At 36.4% G+C, this 22,679-nt stretch overlaps 4 protein-coding genes across 4 annotated transcripts; 3 read left to right on the plus strand and 1 right to left on the minus strand.

Annotated features, from left to right (window-relative positions):
• Positions 1-542: 542 nt before the first annotated feature.
• On the minus strand, positions 543-4,012 carry cryz (crystallin, zeta (quinone reductase)). Its single transcript, XM_033982318.2, is given in 9 exon segments — positions 543-620; positions 623-718; positions 865-960; positions 1,045-1,146; positions 1,231-1,380; positions 2,104-2,155; positions 2,269-2,432; positions 3,006-3,158; positions 3,824-4,012. Coding segments are annotated over 9 exon segments (984 nt in total). The 5' UTR covers positions 3,932-4,012; the 3' UTR covers positions 543-557.
• A 448-nt stretch (positions 4,013-4,460) lies between these two features.
• On the plus strand, positions 4,461-9,642 carry dars2 (aspartyl-tRNA synthetase 2, mitochondrial). Its single transcript, XM_033982316.2, is given in 19 exon segments — positions 4,461-4,906; positions 5,396-5,495; positions 5,574-5,640; positions 5,714-5,815; positions 6,053-6,148; positions 6,217-6,340; positions 6,437-6,483; positions 6,699-6,805; positions 6,894-6,963; positions 7,390-7,569; positions 7,670-7,777; positions 7,862-7,924; positions 8,007-8,159; positions 8,691-8,834; positions 8,836-8,871; positions 8,873-8,911; positions 8,999-9,109; positions 9,238-9,313; positions 9,432-9,642. Coding segments are annotated over 19 exon segments (1,995 nt in total). The 5' UTR covers positions 4,461-4,728; the 3' UTR covers positions 9,626-9,642.
• Positions 9,643-10,093: 451 nt separating this feature from the next.
• Positions 10,094-16,378, plus strand: bpnt2 (3'(2'), 5'-bisphosphate nucleotidase 2). Its single transcript, XM_033982317.2, has 8 exons — positions 10,094-10,608; positions 11,644-11,716; positions 11,794-11,940; positions 12,607-12,766; positions 13,453-13,548; positions 14,189-14,350; positions 14,429-14,557; positions 14,796-16,378. The coding sequence occupies exons 1-8, from the start codon at positions 10,490-10,492 to the stop codon at positions 14,936-14,938; spliced, it is 1,029 nt and encodes a 342-aa protein (XP_033838208.1). The 5' UTR covers positions 10,094-10,489; the 3' UTR covers positions 14,939-16,378.
• A 2,656-nt stretch (positions 16,379-19,034) lies between these two features.
• Positions 19,035-22,678, plus strand: trnau1apb (tRNA selenocysteine 1 associated protein 1b). The gene is made up of 9 exons (XM_033982386.2): positions 19,035-19,203; positions 19,360-19,457; positions 19,940-20,039; positions 20,676-20,728; positions 20,801-20,929; positions 21,306-21,422; positions 21,501-21,789; positions 21,877-21,922; positions 22,117-22,678. Exons 1-9 carry the CDS (start codon positions 19,165-19,167, stop codon positions 22,248-22,250), a joined length of 1,005 nt encoding a protein of 334 aa, XP_033838277.1. The 5' UTR covers positions 19,035-19,164; the 3' UTR covers positions 22,251-22,678.
• Position 22,679: the final 1 nt, after the last annotated feature.

Consider the following 22,679-nt stretch of genomic DNA (forward strand, 5'->3'; position numbering starts at 1 on the left):
CCTGTTTGTAGCTCCTGTTACCTGGCTGTAGACTGAGCATGCTCAATAAGGCCCGCTGTCACCTGAGAGTCACAGATGTCATGTCCAGAGTAGGATGAGCCTTTGACCGCAAGTCTTGTATTTTTACTTTACTTGCTTTTTTAATCAATGTATTATTATTTATTGAAAAAATACAAATCCAACATAGTGTTTTACTGTTTAAAAAGTGATAAAAAAGTAAGTGAAAGGCAGTAACTAGTAATTGTAAATCAGATTTTTGTTTGTCTATCTCTGGTTTCAATTTTTAGTACATTGTTTCTCAGTTTAGTAACATTCATCTTGTCTTCAGTTAATATCAGTCAGTGTTGTCTAAAACAAATCAAGTACTTGGTGTGAAAATTGTATGAACCACTGCCATAGTATAAAAGTATTAATTTAAACCAAAACAACATGATGATCACATATTAAGAACATATCATTAGTGAACTATCCTTTTTTTTTCTTCTTCATTAGTCCATTATGCCGATCATAATTTGTTTATTTTGACCCGACTTCTGCCCTAAGATGGAAAATATTATTCATGGTGAGGACCATTTTCCAGAAGCCCCGGGACACTCGATGATGTCGTGGGTGAGCCTGAGGTTGCCTCTTGGAGCGAATACTGAGGTCCCACAGTGGGCTTCAGCCATCCGGCCTCCATCCCCGAGAAGAGGAACGCCGCACACTCCGACTGCTCCTCCTGCACAAGACGTATTTATTTACAATTTATATTCTTCTATTTACAAAAAATGTAAATCTGTAATTCTTGCGTATTTTACAGATCCTTTATATCTACTGCATGCGTGTAGAAAGACATGGTTATAAAGGAGAGTCAGCATTTCGTACAGGTGTTGCATAAAAAAGTGCCACTCCCATGATGCAACTCTCTTTGGTCATTGTGTCTCGGGGGTTGATCTCAATGGGACCTCGAGACCCCACCACCTGCAGAAATAATTTAAGTAAAAACAATGCTGATTACATACAGTACAGTACAATTTTGCACCAGTGAAAAGATCACTAACTCACTGTAACTCGTCCTCCGTAGGCCAAAATCTTCAGATCTTTATCAAGGTTCACATTTGAAAGCATCTCCACAATCACATTAACTCCTTGGCCACCAGTTGCTTCCTACACCCAACAAACATAAAATTACTTACAAATACTTAACTCGACAACAGGCAGTACATTTGTGGACTGTATTATTAAGTATACCATTATTTTGTCTATGTACCCGTCCTCTCTGTGGTTGAAAGCCAAATGAGCCCCATTGTTAAGAACCAGCTTGAGTCCCTCTGGGGTCCCTGCAGTCCCCAAAACTCTGAGTCCAAGAGCACGGGACAGTTGACATGTTGCAACACCCACCTGCATAGAAATTAATTATTAGATTTATAACCTAAACATAAAGTTAAAGGTGCACTATGTAAATTTTCCGGTGGAGGGTCCATAATCTGCTTTTCCTGGAATGTTCTGCAGTATGGCATTAATTTGATTTGTCTTCATGGAGACAAGCAGGTGATGTCACTAGGCCAAATTACAGGTCAGATCTGTGGAGAGGTGACCCTGCATTTATTCTGCATTCTTCTCTTTTAATGTAAATTTTACAATGATTATTTGTGATTATTTATGTTTTGATTTGTTTGTATTGTGATTTTAATGTCTATTCTGTAAAACACTTTGAATTACTTTGTGTACGAATTGTGCTGTACAAATAAACTTGCCTTGCCTCATGGGAATAATCCATGCAATGGTAAAAAAAAATGCAGAGATATAGACAGAGATATAGTCATGTTTAATACCATACTGTGGAACATTCCAGGCAAAGCAATAACATCTCCGTGGAGACAAGCAGATGATGGATGTTCAATAAGAAAAGTTACGTATTTTACTTTAGCAGGTATAATTGCAAACCTGATATTAATTTACTACTGCACAATAATTATACACTTGCATAAACACAGTGTAAATAAATACAATTTGTAAATTATATCACCCACTCATAATATACCTTCCATATTTTTGTTTATTTTGCCATTTGTAATAGTTATTTATTACAATTCTTGCATCAGGATAAAATGCACGACTTACTCCTCCACTGGCTCCATGGACAAGCACAGTCTCCCCTGGTTTAACTCTTGCTCTGAAACAACATCACATTTGAACATTAAATCTATTAATAACTTCAAATTATGTCTGGATACAAGTCATGTTTTGTATTTCTATAAAAACACCATTTGTTAGTGTTTTGCTCACTTGTGAACCAGAGCTCTATATGCAGTGAAGTAGGGGACTCCTATGGCAGCTCCTTGAGAGAAGTCTAAATTGTCAGGCAGTTTGTAAACACAGTCATCAGCAGCAACAGTGAACTCAGCATAGCCTCCTGTCACTGTGGAGGTTGTGAAAACTCGATCTCCTGTCTGAAAAAACAATTGACTCATCTAAAATCATTGCACAAACCAGTTATAACAATCAAGTGAAATTATCAAGAGAGTTAAGAATATTTAAGATATTAACCACCTAGTAACAGCCTAATTAATAGAAACAATGTTCTTGACTCTGAATCATGTGTAAGCCCATGTTTAATTATATGTGTATTTAACGTGCTTGTTGGGTCAAAACAACTAAACAGGGACTAAACCTAGAACTAAACCTGAACTAGACCAGGGATAAATCAAGTCTACACCAGACCAGGACCTATTTAATCAGGTTTTAGTAATAACTACTAAGTGATCAATGCTTTTTTTCTTGTTTTTGTCAATATGTTAATTCAGGTGTAGAAATAATCAGAATTAAATGACAAAGTATTCTTGTAGAGTCATGAAAGCTAAACAGTGCTCAAACAATGACTTAAAGATATGATAGAAACATAATCAACTCCCAATCATATCTGATAAAATATTTATTGTGGTGAAGTTGTGTGAATATGGCCCTCCTTAATGAATAACAAACACAGCTCCTGTTGAATAAAATGCTGTGTCACTGTAACTGACCTTAATGGCAGACACTCCCTCTCCCACCTCCTGCACCACCCCGGACACATCGCCCCCCGGCGTGTATGGCAGTGCAGGCTTTTTTATGTGTGTCCCACTCCGAATGTACGTCTCCACTGGATTCACCCCACAGGCATGAACTCGGATCAAGACCTACCATATAACATATAACACAAATATTTTACCAAAGATGTGAGCCTGTTCAATTTTCATTTAACAGGTGCGATCACCAGTATCACTAGAAAACTTAAATGTACTGAATTTAAGTTTGCAAGTTTAAGAAGTTTGATTATCAGCTTGTCCACCAAATACCCCATTCTTGTCATCCAAATTAGCAATAGGTTTAAAGTAATTTTGTATCATGAGTCTGTTGAAAGCATGTAGTAGTGTAAATATATATTCTAATATTACATATTTACTAATACTAATAATATATTTTTAATTAATAGCAAAACTCTGCAAAACTGTGTACTCCTTACTATGTAACTTTATTCTCTTCAGTTGGCATGGCACAATAAAAAAACAAAAAACAAACAAAAAAAACAAAACTATTGGGAGCATTATTGTATTGAATTGTATTGTTTTATATTGTATTGTATTGCATTTTATGTATGTATTTTATTTTATTTTATGTATTTATTTTATTCAAGTTTATTTTATTTTATAGGGTATTTAATCACATACCTATCTAACCCTAAATGCACGTGGATTTCAGAGCAAGAGGAAAAACTGCATCATATTTTTACTTGAGCTACATAAACTCCCTATAGTTCACGTGTAGTGCTGAGTGGAAATGTAAACATTGACAGAGGTCTCACCTGTTTAGGTCCTGGTTTGGGGACGTTCATATCGGAGCAGAGTTTGAGCACAGCCGGACCTCCAAACTCACTGACCCGGATCGCTCTCATCAGCCTGCTGCCCGACATGCCCACCAAAGTTAAAGCACTTTTAATTTACACAGAGTCCCCTCAACTCTGGACTGTCAAACTTCAGTCTGGACCATAGACTGTGCGCACACCAGCTGCGTCCTCCTGAACAGGATTTAAGTGATTGGGGTCAGGAGCGCCCCTAGTGGAGAGGAGTGTGAAGTGTCTAAGCAACTGTATGGATGTGTTCTTCCTCTGCTGGAATGTTCCATAATCTTGCATTTATTCAATCAGGTGTAGTTTTATTTGTTAAAAATAAATAAATAAATAAATAAATGTAAAAAAAAATTATAATAAAAAAATCTATAATAATAATTCAAAACAAAAGTAATTCTTCTTCCTGTAAATGGTGTCTCCACTCGACAGTTGTAAGCTGTTTTTGCCTTCTTGTCTGGATGGATAAGTTTTCTGCAATACAACTCTGAAACAATGCAGGTAAAACCATTTATGAGAAAAGTAAAACAGCATGTTATTTCCTTTGTCACCACCAGATAGCGTTATTCCAGTAAAACAGACTCGACTAGTTTGGTCTAGATCCAACATGGCGCCGCCCTTACGCATGTTTGTTACATTTACAAAGTTACCGCTGTCAGTCAAATAAACAAGAAAATGCATCGTCTTTTCTAAATAATATGGGGGTACAAGAACATCGGACACTTTAGCCCGTTGAAGACACCTCTAAACCGGACAATGAGGAGTGTGATATGCGCTTGATTCAGGGATAATCGAAAGAAACCAGAATACAAAAGGCCAACAGGCTGTAATCTAGGTGAAACAATAAATACAAATAAAAGAATATGGCGTCTAGAAGCAGGATATTGGCTGCCAGATTTCTCCGCGGACTCAAAGTTCACACTGCCCGCTGTCAGAGCTCAAATCTGGGCATAAGTTTGGTGCACAGGTCGGTCAAAGATCCAGAGAGCGTCCAAAAGATACCGCAATTACGCTGGTATGCATCTCAAACTACAAATACAGGTAAACACAGGGAGGCAATACTTTATCTTTTGAAATCCTTGCAACTAATAATGACAATACAGGCCTGATAACGACTATTTTTGTAGCTAGAAGTAGTAGCATCATCCGGGCTAGTTCAGAAGTCACTTTTCTGTCTCCATGTGCATTTTCTTTTTTTTCTTTTTTTTTTTGCTCTACTTTGTCCCCCTACAAAGCTTACATAGGGCATTTTTTTTTTTTTTAAATGAATCTTGACTTATAATTAGCGATGCAGGAAATAGAAATTAATTTGTCTCCAGTTAAACTATAAACAAACTATAAACACTTGATCTATCATGAAATCTTTACAGTCAAGCTTAATAAAATATGAAATCAATTAAATCTGTTCTAATGTTCTGAACTGAAAAGGTTGACGTCATCTTAATTCACGAGTAGAGTAGAATGAAAGGTACATTAAACAGCTCATGTATGATATGGATTTAAAGTGGCTGTTCTTTGTGATGCTTTCAGGAATCAACAGCCTGTCATTCAGGACACACACATGTGGAGAGCTCAGATCAACTCACATCGGAGAGAAGGTTACACTGTGTGGCTGGGTCCAGTACAGGAGGTATGTAGTTATTTAATACTGTTTATAATTTCCTGTAATTTAACTTTCAGTGAATCTTGTCTTATTCAAAATCACCAGACATGACCTCTTCATCATTCTGCGAGACTTTGGAGGACTGACTCAAATCTTAATTCCACAAGAAGAAGTAAGTATTTTAATTTCTATATGGATTTTATCACTCTCTTGTGCTTGGTTATAAATCTGTTGTTTTTCTTCAGGCAGTGCCTCATGTAAAAGATGCTTTGATTAATATTCCACTGGAGTCTGTAATCAAAGTTAGAGGAACTGTTCAACCGAGACCTAAAGGACAGGAAAACAAGGTAATTTATATATATGCTCAAAGGATGGGACAGTATGAATGATAGGCATATACGCTGACCAAAAAATAGTCTATTTATGAACTCAAGGCTGTAAGAAGCCAGTGCACTGAATGAGGTATGTCAATATTGTCAGGAAGCCCATCCTCACAGTATTGATACCATGGTGTGTTAATACTGTGGTATATCTTAATACTAGTTATGCTCCCATCCCTAATTTTGTAATTTTCTTTCTTTCAGGGCATGCCCACAGGACAAATTGAAGTTTTAGCAGAGAACATAGAGATCTTTAACATCAGCAAGACGCTCCCATTTGAAATTAAGGACTTTGTAAAGGTGCATAGGCCTCTTTGTACTGAAATGAGTTTGGTTTTGCATATATTTACACTGCTTCTTTAAATCAGAAATCAGAGTCTTTGCGGATGCAGTACCGCTATTTGGACTTGAGGTCAACTCAGATGCAAAAGAACCTCAGGCTGCGGTCTGAGCTGGTGATGAAGATGAGAGAATATCTGTGTAATCTCCATGGTGAGGGGACAAATTGGCATATTTATAAAGCAACTTTCTGTTAGCTTTACTGTGTGCAAAGGAATGTTAAATATCTTGTTTTTTTCTTGCTTTTAGGATTTGTTGATGTGGAAACACCAACTCTATTCAAGAGGACTCCAGGGGTAAGTTCAAATGATTTTATTTTAAGTGTCTTTAATGAATGGATTTACTCATACTGACACTTATTATCGTTTGTGCAAGTTTTGTAAATTAGCCCCTCATTTTATTATTATGTATTCAAAGTTTAATGGAAAAAAATAAATAAAAAGTTTCTTACTGTCAACGGGGTTGCCTCTCCATAGATCTGACCTGTAGCTTGACCTATTTTTTGTGTCAGGGGGCCAAAGAGTTCATTGTCCCATCCAGAGAGCCAGGCAGGTTTTACTCTTTGCCTCAGAGCCCACAGCAGTTTAAACAGCTCCTGATGGTGGCTGGAATCGACAGGTCAGTTCAGACACATGGTTTTATGTGAGACCTCAGATCTGAAATGTAACATAGGATAATTTAACCAATACTGTTGTTTCTCTTCTAGGTATTTTCAGATCGCTCGTTGTTACAGAGATGAAGGCTCTAAACCAGACAGACAACCAGAGTTCACTCAGGTACTTTGCTGTTGGTTTTACTTTTATATGATTAAATTTGAATGGGTTGTGACATACCACTCTATTTTTTTCTACGTAAACTTTAAAGACTGACACTCGATAAAGCTGTTTTTTATTACGTATATATATTGTTCTTAAAAATATGAAATGAATGGGCGAACACATGTGTGGACACATGATCCATAACCATCCAAATAATTGTGTCTGAAATACTGTTAACATTTTACAATGGGCCTCATTCATGAACCGTTCTAACTGAAAATGTTCTTCTGGAAGAACAAATCCTACAAACATCTCTATCAGCATCTTCTTGAAATGAAGTTACAAACATTTTTAAAGAAAACATTCATGAATGAAGCCCAGTATTGTCATGTTAATGTACTATAAAGTCAATAGTAGGCATACATGGAATCTATACTATCTTAGGTGGATATAGAAATGTCGTTTGTGGACCAGTCCAGTATCATAGCTCTGGTGGAGGGGCTCTTACAACACTCCTGGCCCAAAGAGAAAGGTGCCATTGAAAACCCATTTAAAAAGATGACTTATGAAGAAGCCATGAGGGACTATGGTGTGGACAAGCCAGACACAAGGTTCGGCATGAAGGTAAATATTTATACTTTGGCATATTAAAAAGTACTTTGTGAGCTGTAATTGAATTATTACGATTAATGCATTTGATTGATATGTTCTGTCTATTTATTAGCTCATGGATGTGAGTGAAATCTTCTCTTCTACAAATGTTGAGTTTCTACAATCAGCTTTGAGTCAGTCAGGAGGAACAGTTCAAGCCATCTGTGTTCCCAGTGGAGCAGTAAGAATTTATTATGATCATGAAAAAACACTATAGTTCTACCACTATGGATCTTCTAATTAATACAGTTTTGTTTTTGCTCAGAATCTTTTTACCAGAAAAGATTTGGAGACTTTGAAACAAAAAGCCATGACTCAGTTTAATCAGGTAAAAGAAAACATATTGTGATATAAAATTCAGATGCTGTTATTTATACTAATTTATGAAGAAATTGTGTTTGTTACATTAGGAGGTGTCCACTTTTCTTGTCAAAGCTGATGGATCTATAAAGTCTCCACTAAAGAAGTTGTTGTCTGTTTCCGTAACTGAAGATTTAATGAAAAAGACCCAAGCCAAAGCTGGAGATCTGCTGCTCATCGTGGCAGGGTCCCTTCAGACAGTGGTGAGAAATTAATAAATTAAAGAAAATATTCATGGTTTTCATCTTTCTGGTAATTAGCGGAAGTGTTTTGAAGAGAGGGACATTTCACCATTCAAAGATTTTTTGATTTTTTTGCTGCCAACAACAACTGTGACAACAGTGCCAATTTTTCATAATTTTGATCAATGTAGGTGATATTTTGAGGACTTTTGATGCTTCAGTAATCATAATTTTCATAATTTTTGTTTTGAATTTGTTAATTGCTATGACAATCTCTTTGAAATGTAGTACTTTACTTTGTAGCACCGCTAATAGGATGGAAGCAGCATTGGCAGCCCTGTTTCCATATTATTAGGAAATTGCTAACGATGCACCTTGGTACAACCTAAATAAGCTAAGCAGGATTTGTCAAAGAAAATACAAATTGATAGGAAACAAGGGCACAGCAGATAATGGTAGAAGAGAAGATAACAAATGACAAAAAATATTATTCCAGTGATGTACGTATAATAAGGTCAACAATTGTCTCTTATTTATTGCTGTTTAAATTAGCGCCCTCTGCTGGGCAGTCTACGTCTTCAGTGTGCAGATCTGCTTGAATCTCATGATGTTACACTACGGGACCCCTCAGTCTTTCATTTTTTGTGGGTGGTGGACTTCCCTCTGTTTCTGCCTAAAGAGGAGCACCCGGACGAAACTGGAGGCTGCGCACCACCCCTTCACTGCTCCTCACCCCTGAAGATACTGCCTTACTGTACACCGAACCACATAAGGTAGGTCACATCTGGATGGAATTATTTAATGAATTACTGTAGTTATTTTGGCTGTTTGTGGGTTTTAACTTGATTTCTATGTGTCAGGTTCGTGGCCAGCATTACGACTTGGTGTTAAATGGAAATGAGATTGGAGGAGGTTCTATTAGAATCCACAGAGCTACTGAGCAACACCATATCCTGAAGAATATACTCAGGGTTTGTCATTTACTCCAGATATTTAAGCAAATGCATTTTAGTATACTTCAGTTTAGAGTAATTTTACATCACAATTTCTGAGTTTTTCAAGTAATTAAATAATAACTACAAATGCTTATGTTTTCCAGGAGGACCCCAGCCTTTTGACCCATTTGCTAGAGGCACTCAACTCAGGAGCGCCACCACATGGAGGCATTGCTTTAGGCAAGTAATGAAGAGAAAACAATAGATTATCTTTACGTAACAGTACAGCTATTATTACTCTTCAACATTTCTGTATTTAATCTATATGTTATTAATTGTGGTACACTTTATGGTTTAGGTCTGGACCGCCTAGTCTCCATCTTGGTTGGAGCGTCCAGTATTCGTGATGTCATCGCTTTCCCCAAATCCTTCAGGGGTCATGACCTCATGAGCCAAGCACCGGATTTTGTATCAGAAGAAGAGCTGGACTCGTATCACATCTCTGTCAAATGGCCAGCAGAGAAAGAGAATGCCCTAGGAGCAGACAAATAAACCTTTACACTTTACATAGGCTATTTTTAAAGAATATTACTATTTACAAGGAATGCCATTTTACAATCAAGAGTCTATAGCAGTAATGCCCCCCCCCCCCACACACACACACAATACACATAATATACATATATATGTGTATGTATATATATATGTATATATGTGTATATATGTGTATATATATATATATATATATATATATATATATATATATGTGTGTGTGTGTGTGTGTGTGTGTGTGTGTGTGTGTGTGTGTATATATGCACAAATAAAACATTAACACGCATTGTAAAGTACTGTAAATTGCATACTGTGTTCGCATTTTTTGTATAATTTGAATCCATAAATTATAAGAAAAAACACATTTGGCTTTTCTTATGAACAATTAGAACTCTTAACATGGATTTATGTTCTTAAAATGTACTATATTTTATTCCCAGCCAACCCGGAAGTAAATAATTGACCTTTACGTGTGTAAGGGGACGTAGCCGAGTGGAGTGTTGTCGAGTGTTGCGGGAAAATGAACCAGATCTGTGACTGCAGCGTTGCTTTTTCCCCGAGATTTGACTGATGTCAACTATGCGAGCGATCAAATAAATACATCACTGAAGATGAGAACTGCCCTTGCTTATCGACAGGCTGTCCGTTTTTTTGTTGTTTTAGCTGACACGGATCGGGGCTAACGCGGCTAACTCAGCATTGCTTCCGTTTACAGCTGCATTTTGCGTCTTTCCCATTGACTTGAAAAAGTGAAAAGTGTCCGCCAGGTGAAGTGACATCGCGTTACACTTTAGCCACGTCAGCCAGCGTTATCTTGGAGCACCACTGTTCGGACTGACTGAACAGAGGTACTGTTGTGGGGCCATGGCTCCGATGGGTATCCGCCTGTCGCCCCTCGGTGTGGCTGTCTTCTGTCTACTCGGGGTCGGTGTCCTCTACCACCTGTACTCTGGGGTCATCTCCAACCGCCTGGCTGCGTTCAGGTGAGCCCTTTGGAAATACAGTAGCATATCTGTCTGACATGTAGGATATACTAACAATGCATAGGATCTTTGACTCACCCATAGCATGTCCTTTTCCATTAGCCTACTTTTGTTTGTATAATGTCTGTCTACAATAAAAAGCGGAGAATATGGTGATAGTTTTGAACGTAGTCTTAAAAACAAGCTGAACAAAAACTGGCATAACAAATTATACTTTTAAATAGCAGGAGCCTGAGGTGAATTATACTTAATGCATGTAGTAATGCCATAAATGTGTAGCAGTAACACAATTTAATCGATTAGACAGTGTTTTTTTTTTATCAGTAGAGTGGCTCAGTAAGTGATAAAAAATAATAAAATAAATTATTCAAATATGGACCAGCTGCGCCATCATTGTCTCACTACAAACCTTTGGAATACACTGTGTCATGATTATTATAAAAGTTAGTTTCTTGTTTTGTTATCATTCTGGACTCTGGGATGATTGTTTTAAGTGAGGACACATTAAATAAATTTCTAATATTTGGATCTTTATTACTGATAATGATGGGGAATGGGGAATCAGAGTTTCAGTTTAATACAGCTAATACCTGGAACAGTCTTCCTGAAGATGTGAGACTGGCCTATACTTTGACCATATTTAAATCCATGATCAAAACAGTTCTGTTTAACTGTGCATATGACTGAATGTTTTTGTTTTTTTTTTATTATGCACTCTTCTCTTTTAATGCTAATTTGCAATAATCATGTATGTTTTAATTTGTATAGTTAGTTTGTAAAGTGATGTTAATGTGACTTTCTTATTCTGTAAAGCACTTTCAAATAATGTGTGTATGAATTATGCCATAGAAATAAACTTGCCTTGCCTTACCTAATGATTTACACAATAGTAAAAATGCAGGCCATCAAGGCACATGCTAAAAAAAAACTGATGACAATGCTGCAATGTCAACTGTCTTTTCAAGTTACTGAACTATGTGATTTGCCATTACTGCATTCAATCATATGTTTATATTGCATTTTTTGTTGTTGCAGACAAAGGAAAAATGTTGAATTGAGGGACCTGCTGGCTCTGTCAGTGGAGGCCGCAGTTCTAGGTGGCAAAGAGGTGAAATACTTAGTTTCACACCTTGTCCTTATCATAAAGATTTTATTCAGGCTTAATAGTGTGTGATTTGTGGACAGGTAAAGCGGGTGCAAGAGGAAAATGGCCTGCAGGAAAAGTCCAAAGGCAAGACCAGAGAAGGGGCCAATGACCCTCTTACAATGGGAGACCTCGAGTCCCACAGGAAAATGTACAATATTATAAGAAATACATTTCCTGAAATCACAGTAAGTCCATTTTCTCTTTTTGTTTTTTATCTGCAATAATTGAATTCCAAATCTGAAAGTCATCAAATACATTGGTACATGAAGTGGCAAAAATTCTTCATTCAAAATTAAAATGCTATAATTATTCCAGTGTGTTGTTTTGTCAGGTTCTTGGCTCTCAGAAGTCATTGCTGTAGAGGTTGTTTAGAAAAAGAGTTGTTTTTGGTGCATACATGTATACATCACACACCTACTCACCTATTTCCTTATTTTAAAATACAAACTATCAACAAATTATCTTTTTGTACCTGCAATCTGAAATTCATGAGATTCTTGTATTAGTTATCAGTTCATATTTTATTGTTCTCTCAAATGTTAATTTGCCTGAAAGTTGTTAAATATGCACTATGAAGAGAATCCTACTTTTTAAGCATTAATTGCAAATCTAATTACAATCACCATACTTAAGTCAGATTTTTCCCCCAAAATTATGCCACCCAAGTTTGCAGATTTCGTACAAATCTTAAATGGTCATCATTTATTTTTTGAAGAGTATATTGTATTGTCTAAAGAACTGCCTTATTGCAACCACACAAACCGTTTCAGTTCAGTTTTTTCATCCTCATCTAAAATGCCACTTTTTTTTGTTTTTTTTATCCTTAAAATAATCATGTTTTCTTTCTGCAGGTGAACAGTGAGGAGCACGATAATGTTGTGGATAAGTCCCTGTTATGGAGCCGGACTATTCCCAGTGAAATGGCTGAAAAGATAAAAGATCAAAATGAGGTCCCGGCCGAGAGCGTGACTGTGTGGATCGACCCTTTGGACGCTACACAGGAGTACACAGGTACACAACATGTTAATACACAAATCAATGTGCTCGGTATTCAGCTGCTGACGCTGGATTCACCTTCAAGGACAGAAAGGTCATAGTGGATTCTCTCTCTGTAATGTTATGCAAAGTTATGCATTTTGTGTATTTGAATCAGCAGTTATGAGTGAACAAATGTTGATTGAGTGGCTGCTCTAGAGTGGCTATTAAAGTATGCAAAAACACTAGCATATAAAAGTGATAGTATATTAGGTCAGTGCCATCAAATTTTTGATTATAATAATAGTAGTAGTAATAACATATCAAAGTTTTGTTTTATTTTGTTTTGTTTTTTTTGCTAGATCAGTCAACCAAAAAGAATACAGACAATGAAAAATCCTAACATCATGAGAGTTCATTGTGAGGTAGAGCTAAACTTGATGTAACTCCATATACTTGGGCTAATAAAGGAACTTTTTTCATATTTTGTATCTTAGTTGCGTATTCTTCTATATCTCTTATTGTATGGTTAGAACATAGTATTTTTAGTTTATTACATTTCATAAATGCCAAATGTAATATTTCCCATATTTCTCTCATTATTCAATGTTTTTTCTCATGTTATCAATATCAGGGTAATTGTATAGAGTTTGTTTTCCTTTCATTACATGATCTTCTCTGATTAGATCAGTGTTCTATCCCCTATGACTGTTTTGTTTCAGAGAGTCTCCTGAAGTATGTGACAACAATGGTGTGTGTCGCTGTTGATGGGAAACCTGTAATTGGGGTTATACACCAGCCTTTTAATGACTTTACAGGTAAATAAGTAAAATGTATGTTGCATTACTTTTAATTTGTTTTTCTGGGAAGTAAAGTATTTGGTGTTAGCAGGATTTAGACTTTAGGATGGAAGGAATTTCACTATTTTTTATTGTTCAGGAAATGAATATTAAAAGCCATTTTTGTAGTTTTTAATAGGAGAAAATGAAATGGCTAGCTAGCTCACTGTGTTTTAAAGCTAACAGTCACTTTTATTATCTTTTACCGGAAAACATAAAATAAACAACCTATTCAAATTCAAATAAATTAAAATAAAGATTACCCAATGATTTTTATATGTAGAAGTAAGAATTTGTGTCGTTTTTAACATATTGTCAGTGGCATCCACCCACAGCTCGCCTTATCTTTAACTATTTATTCATTTTAGCCTGACTCTACAAAAGCCCCATAGAGATAAACAGGAAGTAGTGATACTAACAGTGAGGATGCCGGGCGCTACTGTGCACAGTGCCAATTGACTTGAAAATCCTGATCAATCAATGTGAGAAAAAAGTTATCTATTTTTGTTGTCATATTTCCCCAGCGCTAGTATCAGATAAATAAATTAACTGAATTCCACCTTGTAAATCTAGGAGAGGCAAATTGAAATGTGTTTAAACACATGTCTTTGCTTCACAGCGTGGGCTTTGGTTGGACATGAAACAAACGTCCATGCCCGATCGTCTTACAGCATCACACCTCCAGTAGTCGTCATTTCACGGTCTCACTCTGGACATGTGAACAACTATGTCCATAAAGCCTTTGGAAACAGCACCACAGTCGTACAAGCTGGTGGGGCAGGTAATGACGCTAATATTTATTTTTATTTATTTCATTCATTTTTTTCCTCTGTATTGTTTCATGTTGTGTATTTGTCAGGATATAAGGTGCTCTCGCTGTTGGACCTCCACATGGGAGAGTCTATGGCCCAGGCTGATCTTTATATTCACATCACCTTCATAAAGAAGTGGGACATCTGTGCAGGGGATGCACTCCTCAGGGCCCTGGGTAAGGTTTTCTCCTTCATTCAACAGCCCAAATATAAAACATTTCAGAATGTAGCAGATTAAACACAATTTTATTGTTGTAGCAAAAAAAGTTATATGTATAAAATAAGATAAAGACTACACAAGACACTGCACCACATATTGATATCTGTATTAAAGAAATTTTATTATCCAGAGAAGTACCATTATACAATTAACTATCTGTAAAATACAGGCTTACACGTGCACTGTTGTTGTAGGAGGTCACATGACCACTCTCAAAGGGGAAGAGATCGACTACAGAGACACTCCTCTGAACAAGGGGGGGCTGGTCGCCAGTGTGGGAGTGGACCACAAGGCTGTAGTGGAGAAACTACCACCCTGGGACCCAGAGAAACACTGACACATGCATTGAGCTACTGAAGAAATCTGATGCAAAATAATGAAAGCAATGTGCGGGACTGAATAGACAAGAGTGTGAAGGCAAAAACCCACTGATACAGTGGTACAGATTTTCCTCATTCAAAAACAATGATGAAGACATTTGCAAGTGAGCAGCAGATCTTCCATCACCACTTCATCAAAAGAGAAGAGGCACTTGAGGAGCACAAAATGGACATTACTATGGATTATGGACTGTCTGGAGACAAGGACTATGTCAAGGGTCACACTTTTTAGTTTTGACAGGTACAGAACTTTATAACAAGTAATTAAAAATGGTTGTTACAGATGCACTTCTGGCATTATTCATTACACTGTATTTCACTGTTGCACTAAAACCCTTCAGCTGATGGCAGACAAACTAAAAACAGCTATACTAAGACATAGTATTGGACTGTCTGATTGTTCTTAAGCACAGCCAGTGGCAAAATATACATCTTCACATCCTTGTGAATAAAATAAAAAAATGTTTACATGTATTTTATAATCCTTCATGATGCTATCAAAGTAGTGAAATACAGTCCTAAATATGTAAAAAAGAAACTCAAATTGGTTTGTTTTAGCATTTAACAGACAGCTAAAGTTATCGTTTGCCAAATTCAAGAGCAAACAGGGGGAACTAGAGGGGTCATATGCTGTATTGTACCAAGCAAGCAGTAACATATTTTGAAGAAGCCATTTTGTTAAAAGGACCTATGAGGATTCATCTTTAAGAACCTTAAATTTAAGTTCATCATTTGTTTATTAAAGATGTACTCTTCTACTCTAGTTCCTTCACTCACTGTTTAAAATGAGCTCTTCTCAATAATAACTTGCAAAGGAACACAATAAAATAAGCTGTTTTTTCTGCTGTGAAAAAAGACACCAGCAACTGAATAAAAAGATCTGCACAATTGTTTTTAGAAAGATAAATATGAAGATATTTGTAAAAAGAAGGAAATTGGCTATTAGTTTTTGGTCTGTAGAATCAAATATATAACAGTGTATAGCATTTAACCTTGTTCTAATGGGATAATAACATACAAAAACAAATAACAGTTGCTGACTTGAGTTGGAATGCATGGGTCATCCAATCTTAACAGAAGTCTAGTAAACTGGATCTTGGGCAAGATGCACTTGTGATAAATGCCAATGAGTTGCAAGTTTACATAGTAAATCATTACAATGTTGATAATAGGCAGAAAAACAAAGCCTTGGGGATACTGAACATCTCATATGTAAGTTTGTCACTATTGGCAACAAGAATGGACCTTTTCTGCAGTAAATTGATACAAAAAACTGCAGAGATATTTTCAGTAGGGATGGTCCAATTGACTTTTGCAGTTGGTTTGACTCTTTGTACAACTGCTGTCTCAATTTGCCTCCGCTGTGAATTTATAATAAAATGTTTTTGTGCATGCAGATGTGGACTGTGACTATTTAAGATCATTGAGAGATAGTTATTTTACTGAGATACTTTCAGTCGTATGCACAGACTGATGGTTTAGTTATTACAGGTGATTTTAACATGCATGTGGATAATGTATTTGACAGGAACGCTAAAGAGCTCATTTCTGTCCTTGAAACCTTTGGTCTGACACAGTATGTCAGCGAGCCCACCCACAACAGAGGGCACACTAGACCTGCTCATTACAAAAGGAGTAAATATTTCAAATATCAATGTGGTGGATGTTGCTCTGTCTGATCATTTCTGTGTCTTCTTTGACCTGTCTGTTATGCCCAAACCAGTGGCTGGTCCTGCAGTTGTTCAAAAGAGACACATAAATGATAACACAGGTGCACTGTTCATGGAAATGATACACTTCACCTTCGATACTCAAAAAGTGATAGTTATTAATATAAAATTTGTTTTCAATTTTTTGTTTCCATTTTATAAAGCAAAATTTGCCATCAGTTATGAATAGTCTATAGTCTGTTGAAACCTGTTCTTGAAAATTTGTCTCACGAAAAGAAATAATAGTTAATAAATGTAAGTTTATTACATTATTTTGTTCCAATAGTTATACACATTGACAATTTAACATTTATTTTTCACCTTTTCCAGTTAAAAAATATTTTTACTTGCTTAAAACACTCGACACTCCTTTCCTTTCTCAGGTTTTGGAAAGATAAACGGGTAACACAATTGACTTGACCTTGCGTGGTACAGTTCGGCGTTTTGCTGTTTTTACTGTAAGTTTTCTAGCTTGTTGAGGATGTGTTGAAGAGAGTTGTCCAAGTCTCTCCTCTACTCTGTGAAATGCAATATCTGAGGGTCTGTAACAGTCTGGAACCACCCTGTCGTAGCCGCCAATACACACCTCTGGACAGAGGAAAAGAATCAAGTCAGTCAAAAGCAGTATAATATAACATAATCTGTAGCCCCTAAATTTGGTTTTAAACACCATACATTTTCTGAGCTATATCGTATTGGATTCATCAAATTTATATATGTGTGTATATATATATATGTATATATATGTATATATATGTATATATATATATATATATATATATATATATATATATATATATATATATATATATATATATAATATTTTTATTCACATTATTCTAATCTTCATTCTATATATTATATACAAGAAGCTGGCTTGCCATTATATTCTTCTTTCGGAGTAACTGTAACTTTTCAGTTTCCGTTGTTGTTTTTTGGAATGTTCCAAAGTAAGGCATTAAACGTATTTATTTCGTTGTTTTTTAATAGACCTGAAAAAACAAAAAACAAAATCATGCTTACTGTAAATAGCCACTCCACCACTCCACTGATCTGACCTGTTACTTGACCTAGTGGCATCACTAGTTGGCGTCTATGAAAATAGATAAGTTTAATGCCGTACTGTGGAACATTACAGGCAAAGCAACATCTACCTTTAATAACCAACACATGTATTCTAATGACGGAAATGACTTAGGATAATTGTTTTTTATAAAGTTCTGTGAGTAAAAGTGAAATACAGGTGTAAACGTTCATCCTTCGTGAAGCTGGTTTCAGTCTCAGAAATGACACCTTAATATGAGCTAAGTATGAAGAGAAGTCCTGTTTTGTCTCTGTACACAGACATACACAAAAGGAAATAAACTGCTTATTAAGTAGTAAGTAGTACTTGCCTAGAAATAAAATGTCATTATTATTATTTTATCGTAATGGATGATAACGCACACACATACCCCACAGTATCAGACATTGTTCACAATCTTGTCTTGAGTATTTCCTTGTCAGATCAATGGGTTACTCTCCCCTGAAATTCTGGACTTTGGGGTCTGCTTCCAACTTTAGCAAAATCTGCACTGTGTCCACATGACCCTAGAAGGATGCAAGGTGGAGGGCTGTGTATCCTAGAAAACCTGTCTGTTTTAATTATTTTGTTTGTCATTTGTCTTTGCTATGATTCACTGCTCAAGACTTAATGCTTTTCTACTTTTTAACCACGCCTGCAAATGTTTTTATAAGGAGCAATCTGTACACCATGGCAACGGACAACAGATGAAAACTAGCCTCTTGGCTAATTCTGGCATGTTAAACAGTTACTGTTGGTCAACATGCACTGTCCGCTATAAATAAAATAAATAAAAAAATAAAATAAAATAAGAAAAATACCACAAATATATTCTACAGCGGCGGAATTTAGTATTCAGCAAACTGCTTATAGGAGAATGCAGCTGTGGATATCCTCTGTTATTCCCTATTACAATGATCATAATAGTATAAAATGTATAACATTTGAATTGACTATATGGGTATGAATTCAAGTAGCTTAAAATAATAATAATTTGTACCTTAAAACTGATTGACTGATTGACAAACTCTTGTGAGATAACACTGGATTTTGGGATAAAAATTACTATTAGCGGCAAGTCCAAAAAATGACACTACTCGATACTTTCTTAATTTGTGGTATATTTGGTTACATTATTAGTTATAAAGATATACAAGTAAATAATAAAATACCGTTAAATACAAAAGAGACATAATTAGACGATTAATAAGTTAAATAAATTTGAAAAGATGGCGTCGCTGCTCATACACATTTGAACGCAAGATGGCAGTAATAATCTAAGACGCAATGGTACAGCAGAAGAAGAGGCGAAACGGAAGTGGATTTTGTTACTGACTAGACCACCTCTCGGAAGCTAAATTTAGATTGTTTAATTTGGAGATTTATAAGATATACCGCACAACTTAACAGCATGATGTTCAACAGACAGACGAGTCTATGGATGGGAGATGTAGGTTTTATTATTGTGTATTTCTGTTGGTTAATTCTCACCCCATTACCAGGAGCTAATCGTTTGCTAACTTCTTTCAACGCAACGAGACAGTGTTTTATGACATGCATGCACAGCATATTCAATTTAAACTTCTCATGTGAATGTTTTGTTAAGCTGGACCCGTACATGGACGAAGACTTCATCAAGCAGGCGTTCAGTGCTATGGGCGAGTCACCTCTGGGAGTTAAGATCATCACTCACAGAATAACAGGGTAGGTTTTCTCACTGGGTACATTTACATGGCCAGAAAAATCCAATAATTAGATCTGATGATTGCTCTGTGTTTACATGTCCAAGGCAATCTGATAATCATGTGTCAGCTAGTTCGTGGAGTGTATCTGGAAGATAAAGTATAATACATTTGAACATTTTGAACTTTTACTCTTTAATATTTTTTCTTTCCTTTTTATCTTTGACACAATAGTTTGCTAATGTGAGTGTGAACAAGTGTGTGAACAAGTGTGTGAACAAGTGTGTGAACAAGTGTGTGAACAAGTGTGTGAACAAGTGTGTGAACAATCACAAGGAAATCATATTACTCTCTTGAGATGTAACCGCTAACTGTATGTTTCAGTAATCTAATCAGAAATAAGATAATGGTCAGTTTTTTCTCATGCTTGTAAACACAGATGGTGTCATCATGAATATTGTACAGATATTCTTATCTGTGTTTATATGACTTGTTTCTTAACAGTGGATCTGCAGGATACTGCTTTGTGGAGCTTGCGGATGAAGAGAGTGTTGAGCGTTGTGTGCAGCGTCTCAATGGAAAACTTGTTCCTGGATCCAACCCGGTTAGTTTTATTTACACATTACTAAATACTTAGTTATACTCTCAAAAATACATATACGGAATTATTGTTGGTTCAAATATAACTATAATCTGACCTTCTTTTCCCACAATATTCCAAACTAATTTAACCTGCCTGTGGATAATGGAGCTCATCTGCCTTGGCGATCATTCTTGCCATGATTAAAATGTATTATTATGCTTTGAATGTTCCATAAGTGTAAACCTGCTTTAGACAAGGTGTACAAAATAAGTAACAGGAAATGCTATGTCAATGATGTTTACATAAGGGTTTGTTTTGAGTGTGCAATAGTAAGCTGTAGCTGGCTGTTGTGTTTGAAATGCTCTGAGCTGGCCAATCTGCTGAGCTCCCCTGTCCACCAGCCTGACCTGCTGCTGACAGTATCAAAGAGACTGCCTGTACATGAATGTACTTTGTTTGAAGCTGATGAATAGAGTCTCTGATAGGAACTAACTGAGGAATGGGCTAAAGGCTGGTCTGGGTGGTAGAGGTATGTAAATCTAAATAAAAACAACTATAATGACTCCATTCTTTATTCCAGCAATATCAGTGCCATACTACATGCCTTGAGGTCAGGAGAGATTGCTTAGTATTTGTTTTTTTCCTCTTCACATGCAGCCCCGCAAGTTCAAACTAAACTATGCCACCTATGGGAAAAGACCAGAGCCAGGGTAAGTCATGTGCTGTCTTGTTACTCTTACTTCTTGATTCATATTTGATAAATATATCTGTTAATTTCTCAGGCCGGAGTTCTCAGTGTTTGTTGGTGACCTGGCCTCTGAGGTGGACGACTACCAGCTGCACCAAGCTTTTAAGAAGTTTCCCTCCTGCAAAGGAGCCAAAGTGGTCACTGACCAGTACGGCTATTCCAGGTAAATTAGCCTTTTGTGGAAGAAATATAATTATTAATATCATTTGATTCAGCTAAAATAATTAATCATATACTGTGTGATGTTTTGAATAGCCTCTGGACATTGAACATCAGTACATCTACGTCTATTTTCGGAAAAGGCTGAAAACTGTTTTCTTGCCATTTTATGCTAAAACTATTGTTTTCCCCATTTAGGCTAAGCAAGAGCAACTCACAAATCAAGTGATGCTACCACATGTTAAAAGTAAAACAACAAGTTTCAGTTCTACCATAATAATACTCATTATATTCAATTTTCTTATATGTGGCTTTTTACTGTAAGTATAGTGTGTGTTTGTTTTCGAGGTTAGGAGCTGTAACTCTAGTTTGACTTGCAGAGGCTATGGGTTTGTCAAGTTTGGGGACGAGAATGAACAGAAGAAAGCCATTGAGGAATGTCAAGGTACAATACTAGCCGGCAAGCCACTCAGACTGAGCATCGCTGTTGCAAAGAGGTATGGTTTGTCGACTCAAAGTCTATATATTTCATGAAGTAATGGGTTTGGAAGCAGTTATTTATATTTCTTTTACAGTCAGAAGGTGGGCACTTACCAAGCTCAGAATACATATACCAACTACAGTCAGACCCAAACCCCTTACTACGGTGGCACAGGTGGGACAGGAGGGTACTACCCACAATGGGGCACTTATGATCAGTACAGCAGCTACGGCAGCAGCTACAACAGCGGCTACAATACTGGCTATGGCACTGGGTACAGTTACAACTACAGCCCATACGGCTATCCCCCTCCTGGGCACATGATGCCCCCACCTCCTGTGGGTGGCTCATCTGCACCCACAGACACAACAACTGCCACAGATGTAAGGACTTTCATTTTCTTAATCAATTGTAAAAAATAGAAATACTATAGCAATAACATTGTTTTTCTTGTGTTTGTACCCCTTCAGCAAAGTCAAGAAGCAACCAATCCAGCAGTGGTTGAGAGCACAGAAGGTACATTTAAAATACATATAGTACACAAGTTTTGCAGATTTATAGTGTCAACTCAGTAATTAAACTTCACAAATTACATGGTTCTACTTGATTTTTAAAAATGATTTTATTATATTTGAAAATAGAAGCATACATGTACTCCCTGTAGTAGGTTTGATACAGTATTGTGTTGACATTCATTCATGTTTCTTCAGATCCTCTTGCTGTCTGTGACGTGGACCAGTGGAACAAAGACTTTATGCAGCGCAGTGAAGAGCTCTATGAGGCTTTAATGAACTGTCATTGGGAACCATTGGACTCTACGGACTCACCCTTTCCCTCATCCTGATTGCAGAGACATACACATTATTTTAGTATTTTTACAGTACTTTTTTGTCCTCCTCTTTGAAGTTACATGGAAAATGCCTCACAAAACGGCTTCAGTCATCAGTACCAATCGTGATGCATATTGTCTCTGTGAAGTCAAAACTTTACCAAGTTACCCAGTTTCAAATTATGTGGTCAATGGAATCTTACATCGTCTTTCACCCAATTCAAATGTAATTAAATATATTTTTTATAATTTTAATAGATGAATGGGTAGAAAACAGAAATTCCCAGCTGAGTAAACGGTTTCCTAGTAGAAGTGCAAAAATCTAATTCCTGTTAATTACAGTATTAACACTATGAACTGTATTGCCCCATGAAATTGTTGAACAAGCAAAATGTTGCAGTGTGAAATTTTGTAAATATTTTCTGTCTGAAAATGTTTTACCCA

The sequence above is a fragment of the Periophthalmus magnuspinnatus genome, chromosome 17 (assembly GCF_009829125.3).
Source record: "Periophthalmus magnuspinnatus isolate fPerMag1 chromosome 17, fPerMag1.2.pri, whole genome shotgun sequence".
Lineage (NCBI taxonomy): Eukaryota > Metazoa > Chordata > Actinopteri > Gobiiformes > Gobiidae > Periophthalmus > Periophthalmus magnuspinnatus.

What these genes read in the sequence shown, in the direction of transcription:
- bpnt2 (XM_033982317.2), top strand. Translation starts at nt 10,490, where the DNA reads ATGGCTCCGATGGGTATCCGCCTGTCGCCCCTCGGTGTGGCTGTCTTC. An exon ending in GCCTTTTAATGACTTTACAG is followed by an intron (nt 13,549 to 14,188) that starts GTAAATAAGTAA and finishes TTTGCTTCACAG; the next exon opens with CGTGGGCTTTGGTTGGACAT. An exon ending in CGTACAAGCTGGTGGGGCAG is followed by an intron (nt 14,351 to 14,428) that starts GTAATGACGCTA and finishes TGTATTTGTCAG; the next exon opens with GATATAAGGTGCTCTCGCTG.
- trnau1apb (XM_033982386.2), top strand. Translation starts at nt 19,165, where the DNA reads ATGATGTTCAACAGACAGACGAGTCTATGGATGGGAGAT. An exon ending in ATCACTCACAGAATAACAGG is followed by an intron (nt 19,458 to 19,939) that starts GTAGGTTTTCTC and finishes GTTTCTTAACAG; the next exon opens with TGGATCTGCAGGATACTGCT. An exon ending in GACCAGTACGGCTATTCCAG is followed by an intron (nt 20,930 to 21,305) that starts GTAAATTAGCCT and finishes TTTGACTTGCAG; the next exon opens with AGGCTATGGGTTTGTCAAGT.